General features: G+C 50.9%; 2 protein-coding genes across 3 annotated transcripts in view; one reads left to right on the top strand and one right to left on the bottom strand.

Moving 5' to 3' along the window:
- Positions 1–26,805, bottom strand: part of NHSL2 (NHS like 2) — a 255,572-nt gene that overhangs the window by 21,726 nt on the left and 207,041 nt on the right. The window lies entirely within an intron of this gene.
- RTL5 (retrotransposon Gag like 5) lies at positions 7–4,836 on the top strand. The gene is made up of 2 exons (XM_026485753.4): positions 7–3,782; positions 4,233–4,836. Exon 1 carries the CDS (start codon positions 393–395, stop codon positions 2,094–2,096), a length of 1,704 nt encoding a protein of 567 aa, XP_026341538.1. The 5' UTR covers positions 7–392; the 3' UTR covers positions 2,097–3,782; positions 4,233–4,836.

Below are 26,805 nucleotides of genomic sequence, written 5' to 3'. Positions count from 1 at the left end.
AAAAGGCGGGGACTCTCCAGCCGCAAGATTTTTCCTCGACAGATCCTGCCGCAGTCTACTCCCTCCCGCTCCGCCAGTCTCCGCCCGCCCCGCCGCCGCCTGCCGCCCGCCGCCCGCGTCCTCTGCCCGGCGCCTCCCGGCTCCCGCCGCCGCCCGCCCTCTCCGATCCCCGGGACGAGGTAAAGCGCCCCGGGCCGAGCCGCTGGGCCCTCCGGCCGGAGCGCCCGCCCTCCGTGCTCGCCCCAGTGGGTGTGGCTCGGCCTCTCCCGCGCCCCGCCGCGGCACTCCAGTCCCCTCCCCCCCACGCGCCCCGCCGCCGCATTTCAGCCTCCTCTCGCGGCCTCCAGCTCCCCGCCCCCACCGCCAGACCCAGGGCCCCTGCGCTAATCCTAATGTCCGAGGCCGCAGGAAATCTAAACAGCCTGCGCATGGCGAACGTGGCCCTGCGAGAAGAATTAAATGCCCTTCGCGGGGAGAATGCCAATCTGGGCCTTCAGCTCGGAAGAGCCCTAGCCGAGGTAAATTCCTTGCGCGGCAATGTCTCGAGCTACATCCGCTGGCCAGTGCCGGTGGTGCCCGTCCTTGCCGAGGAGAACTTTGAGTTCCCGCTCAGCGAGATCGACGCAGTTCCCGAGGGGGAGCTGCCTTTCTTGTGCTGGCCTCCCCCTCGCGCGGAGCCCGAGTTCGCCTCGGACGAACTGTTGATTAGCGTGATCCAGGATTGCGGGACCTCCGACGCGCCCGTCGACCCTCCCCCGCTGGCCATCCCGCCCCCGCCGGCGCTGCCCCCGCCCCCAGCCAAGGAGCTGCCGGCGCAGCCTCCTCTGCCGCCGCTCGAGCGGCCCGAGTTAGAGCCCTTCTCGGGCGACCCGGTCTACCTGGCTGAATTCCTGATGAAGCTAGAGACCTTCATAGCTGACCATGAGGATCATTTCCCCGGGGGCGCCGAGCGGGTGGCCTTTCTGATCACCTTTTTCGCTGGCCAAGCCAAGAACTGGGCCATCTCAGTCACCCGGGAAGGAAGCCCCCTGCGTGCCAACTTCCCACGCTTCCTGGATGAGATCCGCAAGGAATTCTGCGGCCCCATCCCCCCAAGCGTGGCTAAGAAGGCCATCCGCAAGCTCAAGCAGGGGCACTGTACCCTAGGCAGCTACGCAGATGCCTTTCAGTTCCTGGCCCAGTTCTTGTCTTGGGATGACTGCCGCCTTCAAAACCAGTTCCTTAAAGGCCTGTCAGAATTCTTCCGCAAGGAGCTCTTATGGTCAACCGAAATGGCCGACCTGGACGAGCTGATTCTCGAATGCGTGGAGATAGAAAGGAAAGTGCGCGTGCCCAAGCCAATCCCGCTCCCTGGGGTCCGCAACATCTTCTTCCCCTTTGCTGCGGACCCTAACGATGACAGCGATGATGAAGAGTTCCACAGTGACGAAGATGAAGAGACACGCAGGCGCAGGCTTTACGACAGGGAGCAGCGGAGGCGTGTGAGAGCTATTCAGGAGGAGGCGAGGGAAGAGGAGGAGAAGAGGAAGAAGCAGGAAGAGATGAGGAAGAGGCAGGAAGAGATGAGGAAGAAGCAGCTGGAGGAGATGAAGCAGAAACTGGAAGAGAAGGAAGAGGAGGAGGACGAGGACGAGGACGGGGATGAGGAGGTGGACGTGGAGACGGTCAAGGATGAAGAGAATAAGGGCGACTTCGTGTGCCCGGTCCCGCAGCCGGATCCCGACGCCGACCAGGAGGCGGACCAGGAGCCCGAACCCGAGTCCGAAGATGAGACCCAAGACGATGACCTGGACGAGATGATGGAGATGCCGCCGACGATGGCCCACGCTTCGTCCCAGACCACCGGCTACTACCACGAGAATTTCCTGGATGCGTCCCCTCCCATCGTACAGCCCAGCAGGAGGAGGAACCAGAATCGCGTCCCGCTCCTGGAGGGCCTGCCGGGCACCAATTCGCCCTTCTACAGTTCGCCCCCACTGATTCGCCGCGCAGGTCGCCTGGGGCAACGCCAAATTCGACGCCGCCCCCCCGTGCTGTTCCGCCTCACTCCGAGGCAGGGGGGCCACCGGGCCGCCCGTGGCCGCATTCGCGTGTGAGGGCTGGGGCGAGCTCGCCACGCAGAACACACCCTTCTACTGCGTCCCCTGCCCCTGCTATCGCTGCCACACCTGCCCTATTTGCTGACCAGTGCTTGAGGGAGTTCCAGACCTGTAGAGCCCGAAGAACACCTGCAGAACTCCAGATCGTCTTGCAACCCTGACCAGAGAGTGACAGGTGTCCAAGTAAGGCCACCTGGGAGAGAAGGGGTCAGCGAGAGCTGTCCTCTTGGAGTGCGCTCTGCTCAGTCTTGCCACAAGCTAGAGAGCAGGTTTCTGGGCCTGTTCCCATAAAAGAACTGGTCACTCTCTTGTAATTCCCCCTCTAGTTGTTCCTAACCTGCACCTCTCCTGCGTTTATTCACCCCGTGTTCAACGGTTTTATCCTCGGACTGGCTCACCAGGACTTCACCCAATGCCTCACTGATCTGCCCCAGTGAGCAAAAGGACAGGCTACACCGAACTCCTAAAGCCACTGAGGCCACTTACTCAATGTGATCGACAGAGAGCAGGATGGTATCAAGAGATGGACGAAAAGTCGACACTTGCTTCAAGCCACCCCTCCAGCAGAAGGGCCCCGAAGAGAACCCTACATCCAGCCCAGTGAGAGTGCGCAAAGTCGCATGTCAGATGGACACCAGGGCTGAGATCTGCTCTTGACTGACCCAGCAAGCTGGTTCCTTCTCCCCATAGACTCCCGTATCAGGGCCCTTGGACCAGCTCGCCAAGTTTGGGACCCTCTCCTCTTACCACACTGCCTTCCTGGGCATCCCCAGCGGACAGAGCCCAAGGTTACAGGCTCTAACCCTTCTCTTGATGTTGCCTAAAGGGGGGAGGAGGAGGAGGGGAGGGGGAGGAGGAGGGGGGAGGAGGAGGAGGAGGAGGAGGAGGAGGAGGAGGAGGCGGAGGCGGAGGCGGCAGCAGCAACAACTCAGCTTGACATTGTAAGGAGTGACTCTTTCCTTAGGGACGGTGGTCTCCTTCCCCGGCCAGGCCTTGGACTGCAGCCCCCAGCCAAAGGTCTTTGCAGGAGACTCGCCATTCTTGAGGTGCCAGAGGAGGCCCAATTGGCCTTTCTTTCCTGGACTGCCAAAGAGAGACAGAGCCCAAGGGCTGCTCTTTAACTTCGACTTAAAGGATTCCTTGGTTCTGAGAGGAGAGAGGAAAGTTCTGTCTCCAGCCTTGCAGCTGGGACGTCCTCATGTTTCTCACATGGGGAGAAAGCCATGGCCCGGTGCTGGGCTTCGATTAAACAATGCGGCCTAAGGGGGGACTGCCTGCTAGTAACTCCTGGGACTTCTGGGTACGAACCCAGGGCCCCCCATAAAGAGTCCTGCTGCTTGTCTTGGGTCCAGAAAACACTGCTTCGGCAGTGAAAAATATACACTCTGTCGCTCTGGCCCCAGAATGCCAGCCAAATCCACTGCTGCCCCGAACTGCCCTCAACACTGAGCTTCCTGCACAGTGCCTGGCAGCTGGGCGAGTGCAGCCAAAGTGTCTGTGGCCAGAGGGAAGAAGACATAGTAAATTATGCCTCTGTTCCTCACCGGAGTCGGACAGATAACCTCAGCCCAGCCTTAGGATTTGGAGCCTGGAGGCAAGCGGAAGGAGCCGGAGGAAGAGGAGTCACAGAGAAACCCAGTCCTCCGGCTGGTTTCTGGTGAGGTCTCTATTCGTCAGCGGGAGGTAAGAAGCCCTTTTTGTCTTTAACACACTTCTCAGCCCCAGGAATCAGTGGAGCTGGGTTCCTAGAACCTGTTGCTACCTTTTAAAAAGGCTCCCCCCTCCTCCAAGGAGAAAAGTATTAGATAATCATAATAAAAAATTTGGAAAATAGAGAAAACTGAAGGACAGAACAGCCCCAGACATTCAGAATCCAGCCACACAGATGCAAGTACTGTTAACACTTTGATGCCTTTCTGGCATGTTCTCACTCTGTCTTTTCAAAGCTGAGATCATGCTGTAAGCTCTTGATCAGCAGGATTTAAAATGGCTGCCACCTATGCAGTCATGCATACCGAATAATTTATTTAAGCAGTCTCCTGATTTGCGGGACATTTCAATTGCCTGGTTTTCTCCATTCCCACCAGTACAGGACTCAACAACAACGTAAAGAAAATTCTGTCTGTTTTTCAGCTATTTCCTCAGGAGAGAGTTCCAGAAGGGGAACGGCTGTCCTTCTAGGCTGTGGACCCTGTTTGCTGACGGTCGACACACTGGCCCTGCTGCCCACGTCCCTGCCGGAGAAGTGCAAAGGACAGGTGCCTTGCACCCCGACCTCCAGGGACCCTTCAGCACAGGCCCTGCTGTTCCCGTGGTGCCTCTCACCATGAGCCCTTGTAGCCTCAGCCAGGGAAAGAGCGGAGGAGCAGTGAGCTGGTTTCTGGCCCTCTGGTGGCAGGGGGGGCTTGGGCTTCCCTTTGACCCTCTTCCCCAACCTTTCCCGGATCTTTAATATTTGTTGTGATGTAACAGCCACAAGAGCTGTAAGAGGAACTATGGGCTTTGGGTGCTTTCTTGGGTTGAAAGAGGGGTTGGGGGGTGGGGGGTGGGGGGTGGGGGGGAATGCATGCAGGGGTACGAAGGCAGCCCAAGGATTCCCAGAGACTCGGGAGGAAACCCGTTTGAAACAAATGTGTTATTGTTATTGTGTTATTGTTGCATTATTGTGTTGTGAAGATAAGAAATTGTTCTGTATGCTAAAGCTTTCTCCTCAATAAAAATATAAAGGGTGTGTAAAGACCGTGTCTCTCTGGGTTATTGAGCAAACATAGACGGGCACTCAGGAGGCATCAGAGATCATTTCCCAGGCAACTTGCCTGAACCAACCCTAGCCCGAAGCCTTGCAATCCTTAGATGAGGAAACTAAGGCCCAGCAAGGCTCAAGGGACCTACCTAGAGTCCTATGCACTTGTGGATGGCAGCTGTTGGGGGGGAGGGAAGTAAAAAAAGACTAGCTGTCTTGAAAAATAGCATTAGTTCTCCACTTACTGGGATATGAAGGTATGAGTGGCCCAGTCCTATCTTCCTATAACGGCACCTCTCCTGGCCCCCAGCGCGCGCACACACACACACAGGACATTGAAGGGGGGGTAGGAGGCCAGGGGGGTGAGGCGGAGGGCCCTTCCACTTTGGGGCACTAGGTGGTGCTACCGGACACCACTGAGCTGGAGGCTGACGATATTTAAATACACTTGCCCAGAGCAGTTCACACAGACACCCAGCAAGATTTCACTGCTCCTTGCAGACTCTGGGGTCCGAAGAAACTGAATCCCGTTCTTGGATTTGCTAACGTTTCCCAGCTATGATTTGGAATTTCCCCCGCCCCTGGGACAGTGGGGGGGAATGTTTACTGAGCCCCCTACTAGGTACTAGTGTCACGCCAGGCACTTCACATCATTTGTTCTCATTTGTCCCCTCACTTCATCTTACCCTCATCTCACAGATGAGGGAACAAAGGCTTAGAGGGGGGAAGTCACAGGCCCAAGTTTTATAGGGGCAAGTAGCTTTTCCGCAGCTCCATGGCTGCCCAGCAGTCAGCTCCAGGGACACTTCGCACCTCTCTGCCTCCACTCACTTGGTCCTACTGCCTCCTGGGTCTGCCTGCCCACCCTGTCCTGCCCACCCCCACCCCAGCTTACAGGAGCACAGTGAGAAACAAAGGCCCGGTTCAGAAGCACATCTGCTTTGGCCCTTTAAGAGGGAGGGAGGGAAGGAGGGAGGGAGGGGGGAACCAGCAAGTTTCTGACACTGTCCCAGGCGCTTTTGCCAACAAATCTCATTTCATTCCCACAAGAAGTCAGGGCAGCAGATAATGTGTCTCCCTTGAGAGCTGAAGGATCTGAATCTCAGTGATATCAGGTTCCATGAGGGGACTCGGGTCTTTGTGACTCCCAAAGCCATCCCCTCTCACCTCTAATACACCATGCCGATCCCACGGAAGCCCCTTGAGGAGCTCAAGTCTCAACCTGACTGGATTCCAGGTCTTTGCCAAAGCAGCCAGCTCTACGCCTCACGTGCACTGTCCCTGGAGGCTCTGGGAGTGCCAGGTGGGTGGCAAGCCCTGCCCCACACGGACAGGCCTACAGAGTAAGGTGCTGAGTTTAAGGCGGTGAGTATGTGTGAGTGTGTGGCCGTCTGCCCCTCTGGGGGAGGGACAAGGCTGTGGCACTGTGGGCTTCATCAGGGAGCCCTGCGGTTGCCCATTCTGCCTCAGGGGGCAGATAAGGTCTCTAGCACCCCCAGAGTTTCTCATGCCAGCACAGGTAGGGAGAGGCGAGCCCAGATTGTGTCGTGGACCATCAGAGCAGGTGGGGGAAAATAAGAGGAGGGTGAGCCTTGCCCCACACCCCTGCAGTCACAAGCCCTGTGAGTCTAGAGGAAAGAGCCCTGGATTCCAGTCTGGCCCTGCCACTGACTCGTTTTGGGACCTTGCGTGAGTCCCATTCCTGTTCAGGCCACAGCTTCCTCATCTGTCTAGTCACCGTAGGGTCGCTGACCCAGCACAAGGCTGGGTACGCAGTAGAATCTCAAACCTAGTTTGATACCTAAATGAAGAAGTAAGTGAATAAATGCGCTGCCAGATTTAAAAAAAAGCACAACAACAACACCCTGTTTCCAAGGGGTGGAGAACATCTTGCTGCCTGTGAAGCAGGCCCCACTGCTCCCATCAGCCATTCCCCCCATCCATGGAGGAACTGGCAGCTCAAGGTCACTTGCTTGAGTTTGACTGTGAGCTCCAGCGGTTTGACACCCAGAACTCTTAACCTCCACCCTCCACTCACACCCACACTGGTGGAATCAGAATCTCCAGGAATTTCTATTTCTAAAAAGCTCCCTAGGCAGTGCTAATGCCTAGCCTCATGCGGGAAAGAGCCTTGGGGACAACTATCCCAGGAGACATTTAATGGCCGGTTTGGTTTTGAGCCTGGCCTTAGAGCTCCCTGGAGCAGAAACCAGCCTGGAGGTCCTGTACTAGCCCATAGTAAGTGATCAAGAAATATTTGTGCAACAGTCCCTCAGCATGTGCCGTGGTCTGGTGTGAGCTCGCCCCTCCTGGACACCTGCTCGGATTGCCTTTTTTTAAGACTATTTATTTATTTGAGAGAGAAAGAGCGCACAAGCAGGAAGAGAGGTAGGCAGAGGGAGAAGCAGACTCCCCCCTGGATGTGGGGCTCCATGCCAGGACCCTGGGATCGTGACCTGAGCCAAAGGCAGGCGCCCAACCCACTGAGCCACGCAGGCGCCCTCAGATTGCACTTTTTGAAAGAGATGTGCTGTGGGACGCATGCCGAATTCCGGCCCTGAGCACCCGGGTTCATCGGAGCCTAAGTCTTTAAGCTTGACCATCAGAACTGACTTGTGGGGAGCCTTCGCCTCTCCCCAGGGATCAGGACAGGCATTCAGGAGGCAAGAGATTACCCCTAAATGGGGCTGGGAGGCTCCACCTCTGGCTAGCACTTCCTGCATCCTGACAGACGAGAGAAAGCTCTGCGGGCCATTTCTCCCCAGGGACTCAATAGACACAGAAACACAAAGCCCAGGGCTCTCGGTTGCCATGGTAACAGTGGGACCTACTTGGAAGAAAACAGTCTCTTGAAAAGCTCAGGAGGGTGGATATTTCCTCTGACAGAGGGCGGGCTCTGACCTGCTCCTCACATTCCCTCTCCCCCTCCTGACTGCCACCCACAGGGGTGTAGAGGGGGCCCCTCACCTCAGCGACTCCCCTGGGAGAGGGGTGCCAGAAAGTAGGGCTCTGGCATTTTACTTTGTTCTTGCTGTGGGCTGGTTAATAGGAGAAGGAGGCTCAAGGGGCAGGTGTTAGAGTGAATTCATGGCAATTGTCCTCTAGTCTAGGGAAGCCCTGCTTCATGAGACCCCCCCCCCCACACAAACCAAACTTGAAGAGGGCAAGTGCCCCCCAGTAATTGCAGTCCTACCTCTTCCTCACCACTTAACCATGGACACAAGAACCAGAGAGAATGTCCAGAAGTTCCAGACTTCTCCCCCACAATGCAGCCTCTCCTCATCTCTCCCCGGGACTACCGAGGTAGCCTCCTTGCTGGTCTAACCAGCTTCTAGTAGTCTCTACCCCTTCTAACCAATCCACTCTCCCATACTCTTGAGGGGTGGGTGGGCATGATCCTTTGAACACACAAATCTGGTCCTGTTGCTCCTATTCAAAAACTTTTCAAGGGCTCTCCTTCCTCTGTTGGAAGACTTGTGGATCTGATCCCGTCATTCTTCACTGTCTGGTCATAAAGAACCTATGCCGTCTCTTGGGGGGGGTACCTGGGTGGCTCAGTCGTTAAGCGTCAGCCTTCGGCTCAAGGCGTGATCCCGGCGTTCTGGGATCGAGCCCCACATCAGGCTCCTCTGCTGGGAGCCTGCTTCTTCCTCTCCTACTCCCCCTGCTGTCTCTCTCTCACTGGCTGTCTCTCTCACTGGCTGTCTCTGTGTCAAATAAATAAATGAAATCTTTAAAAAAAAAATAAAGAACCTATGCCGTCTCATCCGCCCACTCCATCATTCTTCCCTCTTCCATTCAGCCCAAACCCCAGACATCCTGAATTACACTCCCTTCTTTCCTTACGTACCAGACCCTTTCATGCCTCTGGGCCTTTGCACACCCTATACTCTCTGCCTTAAGAATTCATCAGCACTCCTGGCCCCACTCCAACTGGCAATCTTCTCAGCTGAAAGACCACTTCCTCCACAAAGCTGCCTTCGCATCCCAGGCAAACTCTTGTCCTTCTGAGCCCTTCCTTGCTTCCCTGCTCCCGACCCGTCTGTGAAGCTCGAGTTTCACCTGGGAGTGGAGGCTGGCTCACGATTCCAAATGAATTTGTTGCTGCAAGGCTGCTTGCTGTTTAGGGTGAGAACATGCACTTGGCCCCCTTGCAAGTGGGGGCTGCATCGGCAGTAGACTTTGGAAGGAGTACAGACCTCCTAGGGTCTGGCTGAGGGCTGGTGGTATGCAAGCACTGTGTTCCCACGCTTCCCAATCAAGCGCGAGGTGTGGACTGTGGGGACGAGTTGGGTAAGAGAAAGCAAGAATTTGCAGAGCTGACTGTTCATTCCCAACCAGCCACCGTTAAGTGGCCTCCATCTCTTTGGGGGACCATCACTCCCTCTCAGCGGTGTGGTGGAGAGGAACCTGCACGGGCCTTGAGAATTGCACAGACCTGGCTTTGAACCCTGGCTCTGCCACTTCCTTGTTGGATACCCTTGGGTCAGTTACTTCACCTCTCTAAGCCCCATTTCCATTTTCTAAAATTAGAGATAATAATAGTATACATTGGGGGCCCCTGAGTGGCTCAGCAGTGAAGTGTCTGCCCTCGGCTCAGGTCATGATCCCAGGGTCCTGGGATTGAGCCCCGCGGCGGGCTCCCTGCTCAGCGGGGGGGCCTGCTTCTCCCTCTCCCTCTGCCGCTCCCCCTGCTTGTGCTCTCCTGCTCTCTCTCTGACAAATAAATAAATAACATCTTTAAAAAAATAATAGTATACATTGATGAAATAATTGATATGAACCAACAGCAATAAAAATAGTTAATACTTACTAGCACTCACTATTTCTTGGGCACTAAGTACTTTACATTTATTAATTCATTGAATGATTACAACCACCATATAAAGTAGGTAGCGTTCTTAGTCCCCATTTCACGGGCTAGGAAATGGCATGGATATGGGGGCGCCTGGGGGGTTCAGTCGATTATAAACGGCTGCCTTTGGCTCAGGTCATGATCCCAGGGGCCTGGGATCAAGCCCCATGTCGGGCTCCCTGCTCAGCGGGCAGCCTGCTTCTCCCTCTCCCTTTGCCCCTCTATCCCTACTCATGCACACTCTCTCTCAAATAAATAAATAAAATCTTAAAAAAAAAGAAATGGCATGGATAGTGTAATTTGCTCAATGTCACAGCACTGGCATGCAAGTGCTTTTGAGCTCCCCAGTAATACAAGGAAAATTCTATGGATCCCAAACGAGGCCAGTGGAGCAGGAGAGCACCAAGATCCAGGGTGGGGGGGTCTTAATCTCCTTTAGGTCATAGATCCCTCTCAGCAGTTTGGCAAAGCCAGGAAACCGATCATATTGAAACGGTTCCAAAATATGCTTAAGAGGTTGTGGTCTAGTTATATTACTGCTTTAATAATACATCAAATCACAAGAGTTAGTGGCACATCGAGAGGTAGCAGTTTTGAAGAGCATAAGTAACTTTTTTTTGAGATACAGCTGTTACGTGATATGGAAATGCCTGCGATTTCTATTGGGGCTAAAGTAACAGATACTGCTAATACTTATGGCTTGTTGGCTGCGCTCAAATTTGAGGAAATGCTAAATTTCTGCTAGAGCTTAGTGGAAAACAAAGATCACAGAGTTTTCCCATCCAAGCTCATAGATCCCCCCAAATTCTCTCCACACAGCCCTTTGAGGTGCATGGAGCTCAAGTTAAGGAGCCCTACCCTTGGGTGTCAGAGAGAAGACAATGGCTGTACTGTCAGCTGTGAGGAGAAGCTGGGGGCTGGCAGAAAGACAAGTGTGTGGTTTCTCTTTCAAGAACTGTTTACAGAAATCATGAAGTCTGGCAGCTCCCTCTTCCTCTTGGTCCTGAGTCAGCAGCCCAGGGTGGGGCCGAGGCTGTCACACTTGGTTTGAGTTTTAAGCTCACTACACACCCATCCCTAAGAGTTGATTTGTTGCCACTTCCTTACGAGTGAAATCTTGGTGGGTTTTGCTCCATTTTACGATTTGGACCTGCTCATAACCACAGATACCTCATTAGTCTGGAAATAATCTTTCAGTGGACATTTTTTTGGCTCCAAGACATTTTCTGAGCTAATGGAGTCTTCTACCTAGCATCCAGGCCAGGCTTTAGGGCTCACAGAGAGAAGGGGAAAGATTACTAACTGTGCCACAAATCCCAGAACAATAGTCAGAATCGACACTTTCCCAAAATACCAAATGCTTTTTTCCTGATTTCCTGACTTTGCCACCTGTCAGCTGAGTCCCTGCCAACCAGGGCAGCACAGTCCTGGGCACGGTGGCCAAGGAGACAAATGGTCGAAACAGCAGGAGGCTTCTGCCTTTCTAACTTGCTTCTATTCCCATTCAAGACTCAACGAGAGCACTGTTCATAAAAACTAGGCCCCAAGCCTACTCACGATGCCTTGCTTAGGGGTCCCAGCTGGCCAGGGTCTGCTGCCTTCTTCTCTTCACTGGACCCTGACATTTACTCAGAAATAAGCAGTACTTGGCCAATGGCCATGTGCTGAAAAGGCTGCAGCTCATTTTCCAAAGTGAGAGGGTAAAATTGTGATAGCTTTAAGAACTACAGCCATTGGCTAATAAAGAAGCTGGTTCAGAATGAATCTACCTCAAAAAAAAAAAAAAAAGAATCTACCTCAGTTATTCAAGGGAACAGAACAGTATGTTTTGGGGGCAGGGGGCAGGCTGAGAGCTCCACATGCTGGAATGTGAAGAAGACTTAAATTCACTATAAAAGAAATATGTGTATGTTCTTAGGTTGGTCAAGGAGCCCACACATAGGCAGAAGGAGACTGAGGACCAAATGAAAATACAAGAGATCTTTGGTTAGGCAGATTGACTGAGAATAAAGGAGAGAAAGACCTCAATTACTAAAATCAGAAATGAGAGGGGGGACACTACAATCAAACTGGATCTAAAGGATTATAATGAATAACAATGAACAATTGTATGGCAAATTATAGAACTTAGATGAAATGCATACATTTCTAGAAAGACAACAACTATTGAAAATGACTGAAGAATAAATAAAAACTCCAAACGAACCTATAATAAGTAAAGAGATTGAATTAGTAATCAAAACTACCCACAAGGGGCGCCTGGGGGGCTCAGTCAGTGAAGCGCCTGCCTTCGGCTCAGGTCATGATCCCAGGGTTCTGGGATCGAGTCCTGAATGGGGCTCCCCGCTCAGTGGGGAGTCTGCTTCTCCCTCTGCCTGCCACTCCCCCCTGGTTGTGCTCTCTCTCTCACTCTCTCTCTCAAATAAATATATAAAATCTTAAAAAAAAAAAAACTACCCACAAAGAGGGGCACCTGGGTAGCTCAGTCGGTTAAGCCTCCAACTCTTGATTTCGCTCAGGTCACGATTCCAGGGTCGTGAGATCGTGGCCTGTGTAGGGCTCCACGCTCAGCACGGAGTCTGCTTGGGATCTCTCTCTTTCTCTCCCTCTGTCCCTCTCCCTGCTCTCTCCCTCCCTCTCCCTCTCTCTCAAAAAATAAATAAAAATCTAAAAAAAAAAAAAAACTACCCACAAAGAAAAGTCCAGATACATATGGCTTCTTTGGTGAATTTTACCAAACACTGAAAGAATTAACATCAATTCTTCACAAACTCATTCTTAATATAACACTTCTCAACTCATTCTCTGAGGCCAATATTACCCTGATACCCAAGCTTGACAAAAACGTCACAGGAAATGAAAACTACAGACCCATATCTCTTATAAATATGGGCACTAAATTCTTCAACAAAACACTAGCAAACCAAATCCAGCAAGATACACATGGCCAGGAGCATTTATCCCAGGAACGCAAATTTGTAACATCTGAAAATCAGTTGATGAAATACAGCATATCATTACAATAGAAAACGGAAACATAATTTCCTCAATAGACAGAGAAAAGGGATTTGACCAAATCCAACACCCTTTCAGGGTAAAAACAAAACAAAACAAAAACCAAAAACACTCAACAAACTAGGAATAGAAAGGAATTTCCTCAAGCTGGCAGAAAACATCTATGAAAAATCCACAATAGCATCAACAATGGTGAAACTCTAGAAGCTCTTCCCTTCTAAGATCAGGAACAAGACAAGGGTGTCGACTCTCACCACTTCTACTCAGCATTGTACTGGAGGTTATAGCCAGAGCGATTTGATAAGAAAAAGAATTAAAAGGCATTGGAAAGAGTGGAAAGAAAGAAGTAAACTATATGTGCAATGACGGGATCTTGCATATAGAAATCCTAAAGAATCTGCTAAAAGTCTGCTAGAATAACGGAGTTCAACAAGGTTACAGGATATGAAGTCAATATAAATTTTTTGTGATTTTATTTATTTATTTGAGAGAGAGAGAGCAGGGGGGCAGGGGCAGAGGGGGAGGGAGAGAGAGAGAGTCACAAGCAGACTCCACGCTGCGCATGGAGCCCGATGCGGGGCTTGATCTCACCACCCTGAGATCACAACCTGAGCCGAAGCCAAGAGTCAGACACTTAAAAACGACTGCACCACACAGGCGCCCCACAATATAAAAATCTTTATTGCTACACACTTGCAATGAAGAATCTGAAATAAATTTAGAAAATAATTTATAATATCATCAAAAGAATAAAACACTTAGAATAAAGTAAACAAAAGTGGTACGAGACTCATATACTGAAAAGTTACAAAACACGTTGAAAGAAATTAAAGAAGACTGAAACAAATGGAAAGACATCCCATGTTCATAGGTGGAAATACTTAATACTATTAAGATGGCAATACTCTCCTCAATGATCTACAGAGTCAATGCAATTCCTCTCAGAAGCCCAGCTAGTTGCTTTGTAGAAAGGGACAAGCTGACACCAAAATTTATATGAAATTCAAGGGGTCCAGAATGGCCAGAACAATCTTGAAAAAGAACACAGTTGGAGGACTCCCACACTTTCTGATTTCAAAACTTTATACAAAGCTACAGTAGTCCAACTAATGTGCTAATAGCATAAGGATAGACATACAGATCAATGAAACACAACTGAGGATCTAGAAATAAAGTTGTACATCTGTGGCCAATTGGTTTTTGACAAGGGTGTCAAGTCCATTCAATGAAGAAAGAGCATTCTTTTCAACAAGTGGTGCTGGGACAATTGGATTTCCCCACACAGAAGAAAGAACTTGAAATTTATTCTCACACTCATACAAAACTAAACTCAAAATGGATCAAAGACTTATACGTGACAGCTAAAATTTTAAAACTTAGAAGGAAATATAGATGTAAATCGTTGAGACCCCGAATTAGGCAATGATTTCTTCGATATGACACTAATAGCACAAGCAACAAAAGAAAATAATAGATAAATTGGAACTCATCAAAGTTTAAAAGTCTTGTGTTACAAACAATGCCGCAAAAAACGTGAAAGGACAGCCTACAGAGTGACAGAACGTATTTGCAAATCATATGTCTAAGAGACTTGTATCTAGAGCATATAAACACAGCTTACAAAGCAATAATAAAAAGACAAAGAACCCAATTCAAAAATGGGCAAAGGATCTGAATAGACATTTCTCCAAAGAAGATATACAAATGGCCCACGAACACATAAAAAGATACTCCACCTCGGCAGTCGTTCAGAAAATGCAAATAAGAAGCCCAACGAGATCCCACTTCACACCCGCTCTGATGGCTCTAATCAAAAAGTCAGACTGCTGTTGATGAGGACGTGGAGACACTGGTACTCTCTCACATTGCTGGTGGGGACGTAACAGGGTGCAGCCGCTTTGGAGAATGGTCAGTTCCCCAACATGCTGAATATGCAATTGTCCCAAGACCCAGCACTTCCCCTCCTAGGCATATACCAAAGAGAAATGAAACACACATCCACGGCTCAGTCCATTAAGCGTCTGACTTCGGCTCAGATCGTGATCTCAGGGTCCTGGGACTGAGCCCCACGTGGGGTTCCCTGCTCAGCAGGTAGTCTGCTTCTCCCTCTCCCTCTGCTCCTCCCCCTGCTCATGCTCTTTCTCTTTCTCTCTCTCTCTCTAATAAATAAATAAAATTAAAAAAATAAAGCTCAATACAGAAAAGAACCTTGGTAAGTCAGAAACATACCACGACATCATTCTCAAGCAGCAAAACAAAGGCCACAGCGTGAGACCAGGGTAGCTTTGTGATACACTGCAGAAATTCTAGTGCGTCTTAGAATATTCCATAGTGACCATGTATCAATAGGTATGCTACCACTGAAAAGTAAACCATGTCCTGGGCTGCAAAGGAACACTCTGTAGAGACAAGCACCACAGTCAGACCTCAGTAGACTCTTACTGGAGTGTCTTTGTTCTAGGTAACATAGTTTAAAAGAGAAAAATGGGGCTTAGAGCTGCACACACGGAAGGAGTTTCAGGCTAACCACAGGCTCACCCCAATAACCTGACCTGGATTGTGATCTTGAAGCCAGCTATCCTGGACCTATGGCAGGATTTTACAGCCCAATCAGGAGTCCTCTAATACCTAGAGATCTGTAAGTAGCAAGATGGAGATACAGACCCTGCTGGCTAGCTGTGCTCAACTCCTTGAGAGACGGAGATCCAGCTGAAGTTCTCATCGAATGCTGAGACTTGCCCACAGCAGTCAGCAAGGTCTCACAGCTTCCAGGACCACGCTGGTGCTCAGCTGGCCTCTCTCCCTTCCTGAGGAGGAGTCCATTGCCCAGTTCTCATGCCCAACTCCCAGTGTCCTCCCTGGGGTCAGCCATCCTAGGTACTGTTTCTTTCTAAAAGATTTTAGTTATTTATTTGAGAGACAGAGAGAGTGAGACACAGCACAAGCAGGGAGAAGGGCAGAGGGAGAGGGAGAAGCAGACTCCCCACTGAGCAAGAGCCCTACACGGGGCTCCATCCCAGGACCCTGAGATCACGACCAGAGCTAAAGTCAGATGCTTCAGGGACTGAGCTACCCAGGCGCACAATCCTTGGTACTGTCATTGAGGTTTCTCAGTTGGACCAGACTCTGGCTCACATGTCTTCCCTTCTAACCCTGAGGGACCTTGTGCTTTGCTCCGATGTGGCCTGATGAGCCCAGGACTGCCCTCTTGGCCCTGGGTGGGGATGGGGACCCGGGTATGGCAGTCCTGTATCTTGCATCCTCTAGAGGAATGTTTAACTTCAATTCTGCCCATTGGATGTCCATGACCCAATACATTTCTCTTGTCCAACTGAATGTTTTTAATACGAATGTACTGAATATTTTGATTCCAAAGATATATCCTAGTTAGCCACATTTCAAAAGTTTGTGATTAGAGAAAATCACCCTTAATTTTACCTTGTCCATATACATACATATTTTTAGATAAGAACAATCGCAGGAAAGATACAATTTTGTACCATTTTTTTTTTACTTATAAAATCATAGGAACTTTATGATCCAGTATTTTACTTAGAATCACTGATGTGCTGAGGGAACAGACAGAAGGCCTTGGCTCCATTATTGCCAATGGTAACAGTTGTTAACGTATATATATATCTCCCTTACCATGTCCTAGACATTGCTCTAGGCACTTTGCAAATCGAATCCACTATAAGGCAGGTCCTATTATTTCTCTCATCTAACACGGCGAGTTAGACGGCTTGTCCAGAGTCACGCAGCTAGTAACCCAGGTCGCCTGGTACCGGAGTTTACCCTCATGACTCTTCCACAGCGGGTCTGAAACTTCAGGGAGCCTCAGAATTCCCCAGAGGGCTTGTTACAACACAGATTGCTGGGCCCTGCTCCCGGAGTTTCTTTCTAATCGAGTAGATCTGGGATAGAGTCCCAGATTCGGCATTTCTCACAACTTCCCAAGCGCGCCCGCTGCAGCTGCCCGTGAAGATCACGGCCGAGGAGTGCTGCCCGACACGGCACTGCCTCCCGGCAGCAGCCCACAGGTTCTAGAAATACCTGGACGCCCCCAAACCAGTCCTTAGAGGGGTCAGGAAGGGCGCTTCACTTGCCATGCGCCTCCTCTTCTCCTTCCCTCTGCACTGGCCGGGGAGCCACCAAGAAGCACCACGTCACAAGAGGGTTGCCTGAAAAAGAGGGCCCATTCCTGCCAGTCTCAGACTCGATTAGCTAAATGCAATGCCAACCCTTCAAAGGACCGATGCATCAGCGTCTGGCTGTCAGGCTGCGCCGGCCACTGCCGAATTAATGCCTACGCTGTTGCTTGCCTGCGGGTCTCATGGGTTAATAAGATTAACTCGGCCAGATGGCCCCCAGCCTCCCCAGGTCCCCCAAACTGGGGAGGCTGAGGCCTGTCCTCGGTGCAAGAAAGGGCTGCTCCCCTCCGAAGAGAGCAGCTTTCCAGGAGAGTCAGGGCCGTTTTGTGTGCAATCTACTCAGTCCAATTCCACTTTGTGGTTTGCGGGATTGAGAGCGGGTCCTCCGAAGACCGGTCAGTGGGCGTGGAGAGCAAACTGGTCCAGCGTTAACGAGGAGGAAGAGATTGGTCCATTTGACCACAGAACAAACCACTTGGAAGTCTGGGCAGCCGTGTCACCAGGGAAAGGGGACCTAGGGTTGGACACAGCTGGCCCTGGGACTCTGCCTCCCCTCCCCCCTCTATCACCTCTCTGAATCTGGGTTTCCTTATTGATAAAATGGGCCCGATAATACGGCCCCCGTCTCGGCATTCCAGAGCAATGAAAGGATCCTAGTAGACAAAGCCCAGAGCAATGTTTTGGGTCCTAGGAAACATCTAAACTAGAGGCCGGCCCATCTGTGGGCCTCAAAGGTCACTGCCGAAGGAGACAGATCAGGAATGGAGATCAGAGCTCGGAATGATGGAGGGAGCCGGGCGTCTGAGTGCAGAAATGTTTTCCTCTAGGGGCGCCTGGGTGGCACAGCGGTTAAGCGTCTGCCTTCGGCTTAGGGCGTGATCCTGGCGTTCTGGGATCGAGCCCCACATCAGGCTCCTCCACTATGAGCCTGCTTCTTCCTCTCCGACTTCCCCTGCTTGTGTTCCCTCTCTCGCTGGCTGTCTCTATCTCTGTCAAATAAATAAATAAAATCTTTAAAAAAAATGTTTTCCTCTTGGAAAATCCCCTGAATATCTGCCTCTAACCTTGTCCTTCATGGAGGTCACCTCTTCCAGGCGGTTCCCTTCTGGTGGATGCTGTGAGGTGCCACCCAGATCCTACCTCAGAGAAAAACCGCTCACTCTGCGAAGGCTTGGCACAACCGCCTTAAGGCAGTGTTGTGCTGTCAGCCCTCTTTGGGGATTGACTTGCCCAGTGTCGTGTGACATGCGGTGGCTCCTTCATCACAGCTAAGGACAACTCTGAGGGGCTGTCTCAACACCAGGGACTCCCGCTCAGTGCGACTGAAGCCTTGATTGGGACTGCGGTACAATGCACCGCATCCCCCCCATACGCTCCTTACCCACTTTCCACAGCTAGTGGTCGCAGGAGCCTCCCTATTAACCTCCCTGCACACCAGTCTCCACGTCAGTCTCCGCTTTCGGGGACACCCAACCTCACCTGGCAGAGAGGGCGCTCTGCAGTGTGCAAGGTGCACGGATACATCTTCCATCAGCTCTGGCGGAGATGAGGCGGGCTGCTACCTTTCCCGCCCTCTTTGGCTCATGGCTTCCAGGCAACCTCTCTCTTAAAAAAAAAAAGTCGCCTGGGTGCCTCAGTCGAAGCATCTGCCTTTGGCTCTGGTCATGATCCTGGGGTCTTGGGATCAAGTCCCACGCTGGGCTCCTTGCTCAGCAGGGAGCCTGCTTCTCCCTCTCCCTCTGCCTGCCGCTCCCCCTGCTTGTGCTCTCTCTTTCTCTCTGACAAATAAACAAATAAAATCTTTGTTTAAAAAAATTCAACTTGAATTTCTTTCTCATAGGCTTTTTTCTTATTCCAAAAGCAAAATATGCTTTTCACGGTGAAAAATCAGAACATAGAAACTGAAAGAGGAAAACAACATATAATCCTATATATCAGAGACAAGCACTGTTGCTACCTTGGCCGTATCTTTCCAGAAACTCTCCTATGCCAAACAAATATGGGGTCATACTGTAATATTGCTTTGTGGTTTTCTTAAACTCTCTCTCACTCCCACAATAAATAGTTTCTGCCAGTCATATTAAGTCGCTCTCTGAGGATGAGGAAGTGAAGACTCAGAAACCTGTGGGCAGCCAAGGACCCTAGTCCAATCCCCTCAGATAATAGATATGTGGAAACTGAGGCCCAGAAAAAGACAGATTTTTTCCTCAGGTCCCACGCTGAGTAAGTGTGACAGGGGCTCCTCCCCAGGCACCCAAGGCCATCCAGTTCACCTCCTGACCTGGCCCCGAGCTGTCTTTCCAGATGTCTGCATTGCCCAAACAGGTTCAAACCAGGGGAAAAGCAGGAAATGGGATTTGCATAAAAGAAATGCAAGAAAAGGGGGTGCCTGGGTGGCTCAGCGGGTTAAGCGTCCGACTCTTGTCTTGGCTCAGGTCACGATCTCAGGGCTGTGAGATCGGGCCCCATGTTGTGCTCAGGGCTCAGCGATCAGCACAGAGTCTGCTTGTCCCTCTCCCTCTGCGCCTCCTCCAACCCCCACTCTCTCTTTCTCTCTCTTTCTCTCATAAATAAATAAAATCTCTAAAGAAAAAAAAGAAATGCAAGGAAACGTGTACGTGCCTGTGTCTGGGCTACTTCGCAGGGTTCAGAGACCAGCCCTCCATCGGGAGGCTGAGGTTCTGCACTTGGTACTCAGTGGAGTCAGTGAGTTTGCACAGAGCACTCCTTACTGCCACTGCCATCCCCTCCTCTGGCTCAGACGGCTGCAGCCCTGCCTCCCACCTGTGCCCAGCACACTGGCCAGACGACCCATTCTCCAAAATCAGGGATGCAGCAACGAAATCTTCAATACGACACCAAAAGCACAAGCAGCAGAAGAAATAAACAAACTAGGCTTCATTTAAATCAAAAACGTTTGTGCTTCAAGGACCCCACCAACAGCGTGAAGCGACAACCCAAGGAACTGGAGAAAATATTCGCCAATCATACACCTGACAAGAAACTTGTATCTGGAATCTATAAAGAACTCTTACAACTCAATAAGAAAAAGACAACCCTTGGGGCACCTGGGTGGCTCCGTTGGTGAGCCGTCTGCCTTCGGCTCAGGTCATGAGCCCAGGGTCCTGGGATCGAGCCCCACAACCGGCTCCTTTCTCAGTAGGGAGCCTGCTTCTCCCTCTGCCCCTCCCCCTGCTCATGTTCTTTCTCTCAAATAAATAAATAAATAAATAAAATCTTTTAAAAAAATGGGCAAAAGATCCGAATAGACATGACCGAAGAACATATATGCAAATGGCCAATAAACACATAAAAAGATGCTCGACATCGCTAGTCACCAGGGAAATGCAAGCCAAAACCACAAGGAGAACCCACATCGCACCCAACGAGGATGGCTAGAATCACATAATAACAAGTGTTGGTGAGGATGGGGAGTAATTGCAACCCTCAGATGCTGCTGGAGGGAATGTGAAGTGGTGCGGCCACCGTGGAAAGCAGGCTGCAGTTCCTCGAGGGACCCAACGGAGAGTGACTACGTGCGTGACTCAGCAACTGCACTTGCGGTTCTATACCCAAGACCAAGGAAAACCTTCGTCCCCACAGGAGCTTGTATGTTTATAGCAGGATTACGCATGACAGTCAGCACAGGGAGACGACCATCACTCCCGTCCATCAATGGGTGAACGAACGGATCAACAAAAGGTGGTGCACACACAGAGTGGAACGTCATTTGGCAATAAAAAAGAAGAAAGCTTCGTTACGTCTCGGAACACGGACAGACCTTGAATGCATTACGCTAAGGGAAAGAAGCCGGTCAGAAAAGGGCACACATTATAGGATTCCATCGATGTAACATGTCCAGAGTCGGCAAATCCACAGGGATGGGAAGTACATCAGTGGTTACCAGTGGCTAGGGGTTGGGAGGATAATGCAAACGTTCTGGAATCAGATAGTGGTGATGGTTGCACATAGCTGGGAATATACCAAGAACAACTGAACTGAAAGCTTTTAAGTGGGCGAAGTGTACAGCACGTAAATTCTATCTCGATAAAGCTGTTATTTAACAAAAAGAATAGCATATCCCGTTGCTCCCCAGCGTATCCCCCCATTGTTTCTCATCGCACCAGACTAAAATACAAAGTCCTTACCAAGATCTGGCCTCTGGCCCCCTCTTAAAAACCCTTTACTGATTTCCTATTATGTCAGGCATTAGGTAAGCCCTGTATGTCAGGCATTAGGTAAGCCCTATACATTATCTCTAATTCCTAGAACAAACGTTCATCTTAAAAAGGAGACTGAGAGGGGCGCCTCAGTGGCTCAGTGGGTTAAGTGTCTGCTTTGGTTCAGGTAATGATCGCGGGGTCCTGGGATTGAGCCCCATGTTGAGCTCTCTGCTTGTGGGGATTCTGCTTCTCCCTCCCCTCCCGGCTCATGCTCTCTCTGTCTCTCTCAAATAAATTTAAAAAATCTTTAAAAAAAAAAAGGAGATGAGAGGCTCTGTAAATTGTGCAGACCACACATCTAGTAAACAATAGCCCTCCACTGAAATTTAGATCTCTCTGACAGTTAATTTCTCAGCCCACCCCGCAGAAACAGATATGATTTCTTAATCATGTATCCCCAGTGATTCCAGTGGGCAGTGCGACTGCTAACGCTGGGCCAAATGTGAACAGTGCTTGGAGTGCTAAGGCAGCCGACAGAGTCATAGTGCAGTTTTCTGGGTGGTTCTTCTGGCCCAGGAAGGTGTGTGGGTTGAGAAGCGCTGTGGTTCTTAATCCCAGCTCTGTCACTTCCCAGCTGTGGGACCATGGATGGGCATGTCACTACCCTCTGAGAGCCTCTGTTTTTTTAATTTTTTTTTATTTTTCATAAGATGGAAAAAATAGCATCTGCCTTATGGTGTAGATTACATGGGAGTGGAGATGTTCGACTGACAGCAAATTTTACTCCCTTACTCAACACTGCCCAAGATCTGGTATGTGTATGAAGGGGGGAGGTCTTCCTCACTGGGTCTCCTGAGGGCAGATGGACTGGACCCCATTTGTGTTCTTTTAAAAAAGATGTTTTTTGGGGGGGGCGCCTGGGTGGCTCAGTCGTTAAGCATCTGCCTTCGGCTCAGGGCGTGATCCCAGGGTCCTGGGATCGAGCTCCACGTCGGGCTCCCTGCTCAGCAGGAAGCCTGCTTCTCCCTCTCCCACTCCCCCTGCTTGTGTTCCCTCTCTCGCTGGCCGCCTCTCTCTGTCAAATAAATATATATATATTTGATATATTTATTTGACAGAGAGAGAGAGAGAGCACAAGTGGGCGGAGCAGCAGGCAGAGGGAGAAGGAGAAGCAGGCTCCCCACTAAGCAAGGAGCCCGATGTGGGACTTGATCCCAGGACCCTGGGATCGTGACCTGAGCCAAAGGCAGACGCTTCACTGACTGAGCCACCCAGGCGTCCCAGCATTTGTGCTCCTTGGTGAGCGCCGACTGGAGCATGCTGGGGTGAGGGTGCACCCTGCTGGGTCCTGGGTTGGTGATCCTCCAGACAGGCTCTGAAGGCTCGGTCTCCAGGTGGGTGAGGGGCTCTTTATGAGGCCCTTGTTACTCCGCGAGACGCCTCAGCCTCTGCCGACAGCTGCATGACACAAAGCCAACTAGCATCCAACAGGGTGGCAATAATCTCACAACAGTAGCCTCTTCGAGTCTAGATTAAAAGAGGGCAAAGTGCTCCAGAGCTATGTATTTAACACTAACTGGCAATTTCAAAAGCAACAGATTTTGCTATGTATTGAGAAAAGCTCGGCACACAATGGGCCGGGCATAGCGGGATATAGCCTACTTTTTCCGGTCGGCCCAAGACACCGCACAGCAGCCTTCTAAACTGCAGCTTCTGAGGTTCACGGGGCGTTTCCCAGAGTCGGAGGGTAGGAGGAAGAACTCCTGAGCGAGGCTGGCCCCTCCGACTGCTCTCCCTTCCTAACTCTTAGAATATCCACTGCTTCTGCCCCTCCCCTCTGTTTTTTTTTTTTTTTTTTTTTTTTAAGATTTTATTTATTTGTCAGAGAGAGACAGCGAGCACAAGCAGGGAGAGCAGCAGGCAGCAGGAGAAGCAGGCTCCGCGCTGAGCAAGGAGCCCAATGCGGGGCTCAATCCCAGGGTCCTGGGATCACGACCTGAGCCGAAGGCAGACGCTTAACCGACTGAGCCACCCAGGCGTCACTGCCCCTCCCCCTCTTGTTTTAAGCCCTCCAACCTCTCTGCTGCCCACTCCAAAGGCCAGCATTTCCTGAGTTTGAGGAGCCCTGCAGAATATCTAAAAAGAAGAGGGAATCTGGAAAGGAGAACAGGGTCCCCTATGAGGAGTGGTGGATTCATCGCTCATTCTGTCCGGAGGCATTTATGCTTTCCCCGCTGCCAGACACCTTGCCTGAGCCGATATATCCACTTTATTGCGACGCTTCTCCCCCACTCCTCCTTGGGCTCCTTGAAGGCAAAAAGCAATAGTCGAGGATCCTCAAAAAATTTAAAAAAGAACTACCTTATGATCCAGCAATTCCATTTCTGGGAATATTTCCAAAGGAAACAAAAACACTAACTCGAGAAGATATCTGCACCCCCACGTTCATTGCAGCGTTATTTACGACAGCCGAGACGTGGAAACAACCTAAGTGTCCGTCAGCGGATGGACGGGCAAAGAAGCTGGGAGGTCCATACACGATAGGACGTGAGTCAGCCATAAAAATACGAGGAAATCCTACCGTTCTGCGACGACATGGATAGACCCCGAGGGCATCATGCTCCGTGAAAGAAGTCAGACCGAGAAAGACAGAGACCATATGATTTCACTCATCTGTGGAATCTCACAACAAAAACAAAAACAGACTCGCAGAAACGGAGATCAGACTTGCGGTTACCAGAGGCGGGGATAGAGGGAGCACGTTGGAGGGAGGTGGTGCAAAGGCACAGACTTCCAGGTACAAGACAAGGAGGCACTAGGGATGGAACGCACGGCTCGGTGACTGCGGCTAACGCGGCCCTGGGACCCGGAGGAAGGTCGTTAGGAGTAAATCCCGGGAGTTCTCATCACAAGGAAGAAATGTGTCTCCTTTCTTCTTTCTTTTCCTTGTTACGGATACGAGAAGACGGATGTTAGCTGAACTTATTGTAGTGATCACGTCACAATATATGTAAATCAAACCATATATGCATGCCATATGTATGCCTTAAACTTATATGATGACATATATCAATTATTTCTCAATAAAACTAGGAAAAATGTTTATGAAATCAATGATTTATATTGTCACCAATCAGATTAAAACAGCGTATGGTCCTTGCACTCATTAAAAAAAGAGGGGAAAAAAAGCAAGTGTAATATGTCCCTATTCTCCTCAGGGCCTGGCAAAGAGTAGGTACTCAATAAAGGATTTTTAAAAGATTTTATTATTTATTTGCAAGAGAGAGCACAAGCAGGGAGCACAGCCGGCAGAGGGAGAGGGAAAAGCAGGCTCCCCACTGAGCAGGGAGCCTGATGTGGGGCTTGATCCCAAGACCCCAGGATCATGACCTGAGCCGAAGGCAGTTGTTTAACTGACTTGAGCCACCCAGGCGCCCCCCCCAGTAAAGGATTTTCAACTAAATGAATAAATAAATGCATGAAGGAGGGCAGAAGATAATAGCTTGGGTTCATGTTTCACCTTATTAGTCCCTCGACTTTGCAGCAGAGAGCACAAGTAGAGCCTAAGATTCCGATCCCAGGTCTGTACTTACCATGTGACCTCGGGCGAGTCACTCCACCGACCTAAGACTCAGTCTCCCTATTTATAAAATGGAGCAAATAGCACCTGGCCGGGTTGTTTTGAGGACTGAATGTGAGCGTGTCAGGAACTTGGCACAGTACCTGGCATGCAGTGAAGACCCAATCTAGAGTAGCTACTGGAATTTGTCTTCAACAATCCCACCTCCCCCCAATGCCGGGAAGTTGGGACAGTCTTCTTGCTGCCAAGCGGGAGGCCGGGTGCGCACTCAGACTGCGCTGGCTCTCTGGTCAGGACGTCCTCTTCCCGGCTAGCTTCCTTTCCCACATATCAGTATATGCATCGCCATCGCCAGCGGGCCCAGAGCCACTCGGCACAAGCCCACCCAGGTGGGACGGGCTGAGCCCCAGCGGACCCTCCTCCTCCTTATCCCCGCAGAGCCAAGGGCGGGGGAATGAGCTCCCAAATTGTTTCCCACTATTCTGAAAGCTCTCAGTCCCCAAAACATCGCACATAACCTCCTCGGCCAAGTTACTTTCCTAATCCCGGTTGCCATAACAACGTGACTTAATGAAGGAGCAATTTTTTTCTTAAAATAATTCGACCCGTTTCCATACCAACAGGGGTTTATTTTGGTCCCACACTCAGCAAGGGCTTGGTAGCCAGCACCTGGCAGCACCTTCTCCACCTTGGAAGGGACTTCGATTTCCAGGAGGCCATTTGAGAAGTGAAACGGGGACAGTGGTGGCCAACGTGTGCTGAGGAGGCCATGTCCTCAGTGAGGAGAGCAACAAACAGAGCATGGGCACCTCAGAAGTTCCTCCTTGGGGGGCGGTGAGAAGATTGAGGGAACGAGGAAGGGACAAGCCTGTTCAACATCCTATCCAAATTCTAAGGCCTATCTGGATAAACTCCCTCTCGCAGGGCCTCCCTCAAGGGACCACAGGCCAGGAGGGAGTCCCAGGGCAGGACCTCTGCGTTGAGCGGCTTGCAAGAGTGGGTGACAGAAGGGGGCAGGGCCGTACAACGTCCCTAGTAAATGATTCTTTTTTCCCCCCTTTTTAAAGATTCTATTTATTTGAGAGAGAGAGCAGGAGTGAGGGGGAGGGGTTAGAGGGAGAAGCAGGCTCCCCGCTGAGCAAGGAGCCTGATGCGGACTCGACCTGAGCTGAAGGCAAACGCTTAACCAACTGAGCCACCCAGGCGCCCCTAGTAAACGATCCTATCTGCGCCTAAAGCTGGCTGTATGAGACTAGATTCCTTCACAGACTTACTCATTCAGCAATTACTGAGTCCCCACTGCGAGCACCCCCAGGGAGCCCCAGTCTGGTGGTCGGCCACATCAGTCTCAGGGACTGCCCTCTAGGCCAGCGTTTCTCAGACTTTTTTGTGCATCTGAATCCCCTGGAGATCTCGTTAAAATGCAGGTTCGAATCAATGGGAGGGGTGGGGTGGGTGCTGGGATTCTGTGTTCTTAACTACCTTCCAGGTGCTGCTGTTGTTGCTGGTTCCCAGACCGTGCTCTGAGTAGCAAGAAGCTGGTGGAGAAAAAACCCCGGGGCCAGAGGGAGGCATTTTTGCCTCTCTGTTCCCGGCATCCTCCGGCAGATGCTCAGTCCTGTGGGTTTCAGCTGCATCTCCCACTGGGGTGGGGTGACTTTCTCACTGAGGGAAACTCTGATTCGCTTTCTGAGGTACTTCTCAAAATCTGTGGGGTTTTTAATAAATGAGAATGATAAAGTGGGACAAGCGGCATAGCTAACCCCAGCTGAGAGGCCACCCGAATGGCTTCAATTCCTTCCTGGGGAAGTCCAAGTCAGCCATCTGAAAGAGTATGTGGAAGGATAGTGTCCTAGACCTTCTCGATTAAGATCCTGTTTGAGGGGCGCCTGGGTGGCTCAGTGGGTTAAGCGTCTGACTCTTGATCTCAACTCCAGTCATGATCTCCGGATCTTGAGATCCAGCCCTGTGTCAGGGTGGAGAGGGCCTCCTTGAGATTCTCTCTCTCCCTCTGTGCACTGGGCACACAAGCATTGAGGAATACAGTGGTGACCAGGACAGACCAGTCCCTGTCTTCATGGACTTTGCACTGAAGCAGAGGAGACTGGAACGATGAGAAGGAATCAGCCACGCAAAGAGCATTGGGAGAGCATGCCTGGCCCGGGAAGTGGCAAGTGCTAAGGCCCTGTGGTGGGAAGG

Source organism: Ursus arctos, chromosome X (assembly GCF_023065955.2).
Source record: "Ursus arctos isolate Adak ecotype North America chromosome X, UrsArc2.0, whole genome shotgun sequence".
NCBI lineage: Eukaryota > Metazoa > Chordata > Mammalia > Carnivora > Ursidae > Ursus > Ursus arctos.
Note: the sequence above shows the minus strand (reverse complement) of the source record. Positions and strands in the feature narration are given on the sequence as shown.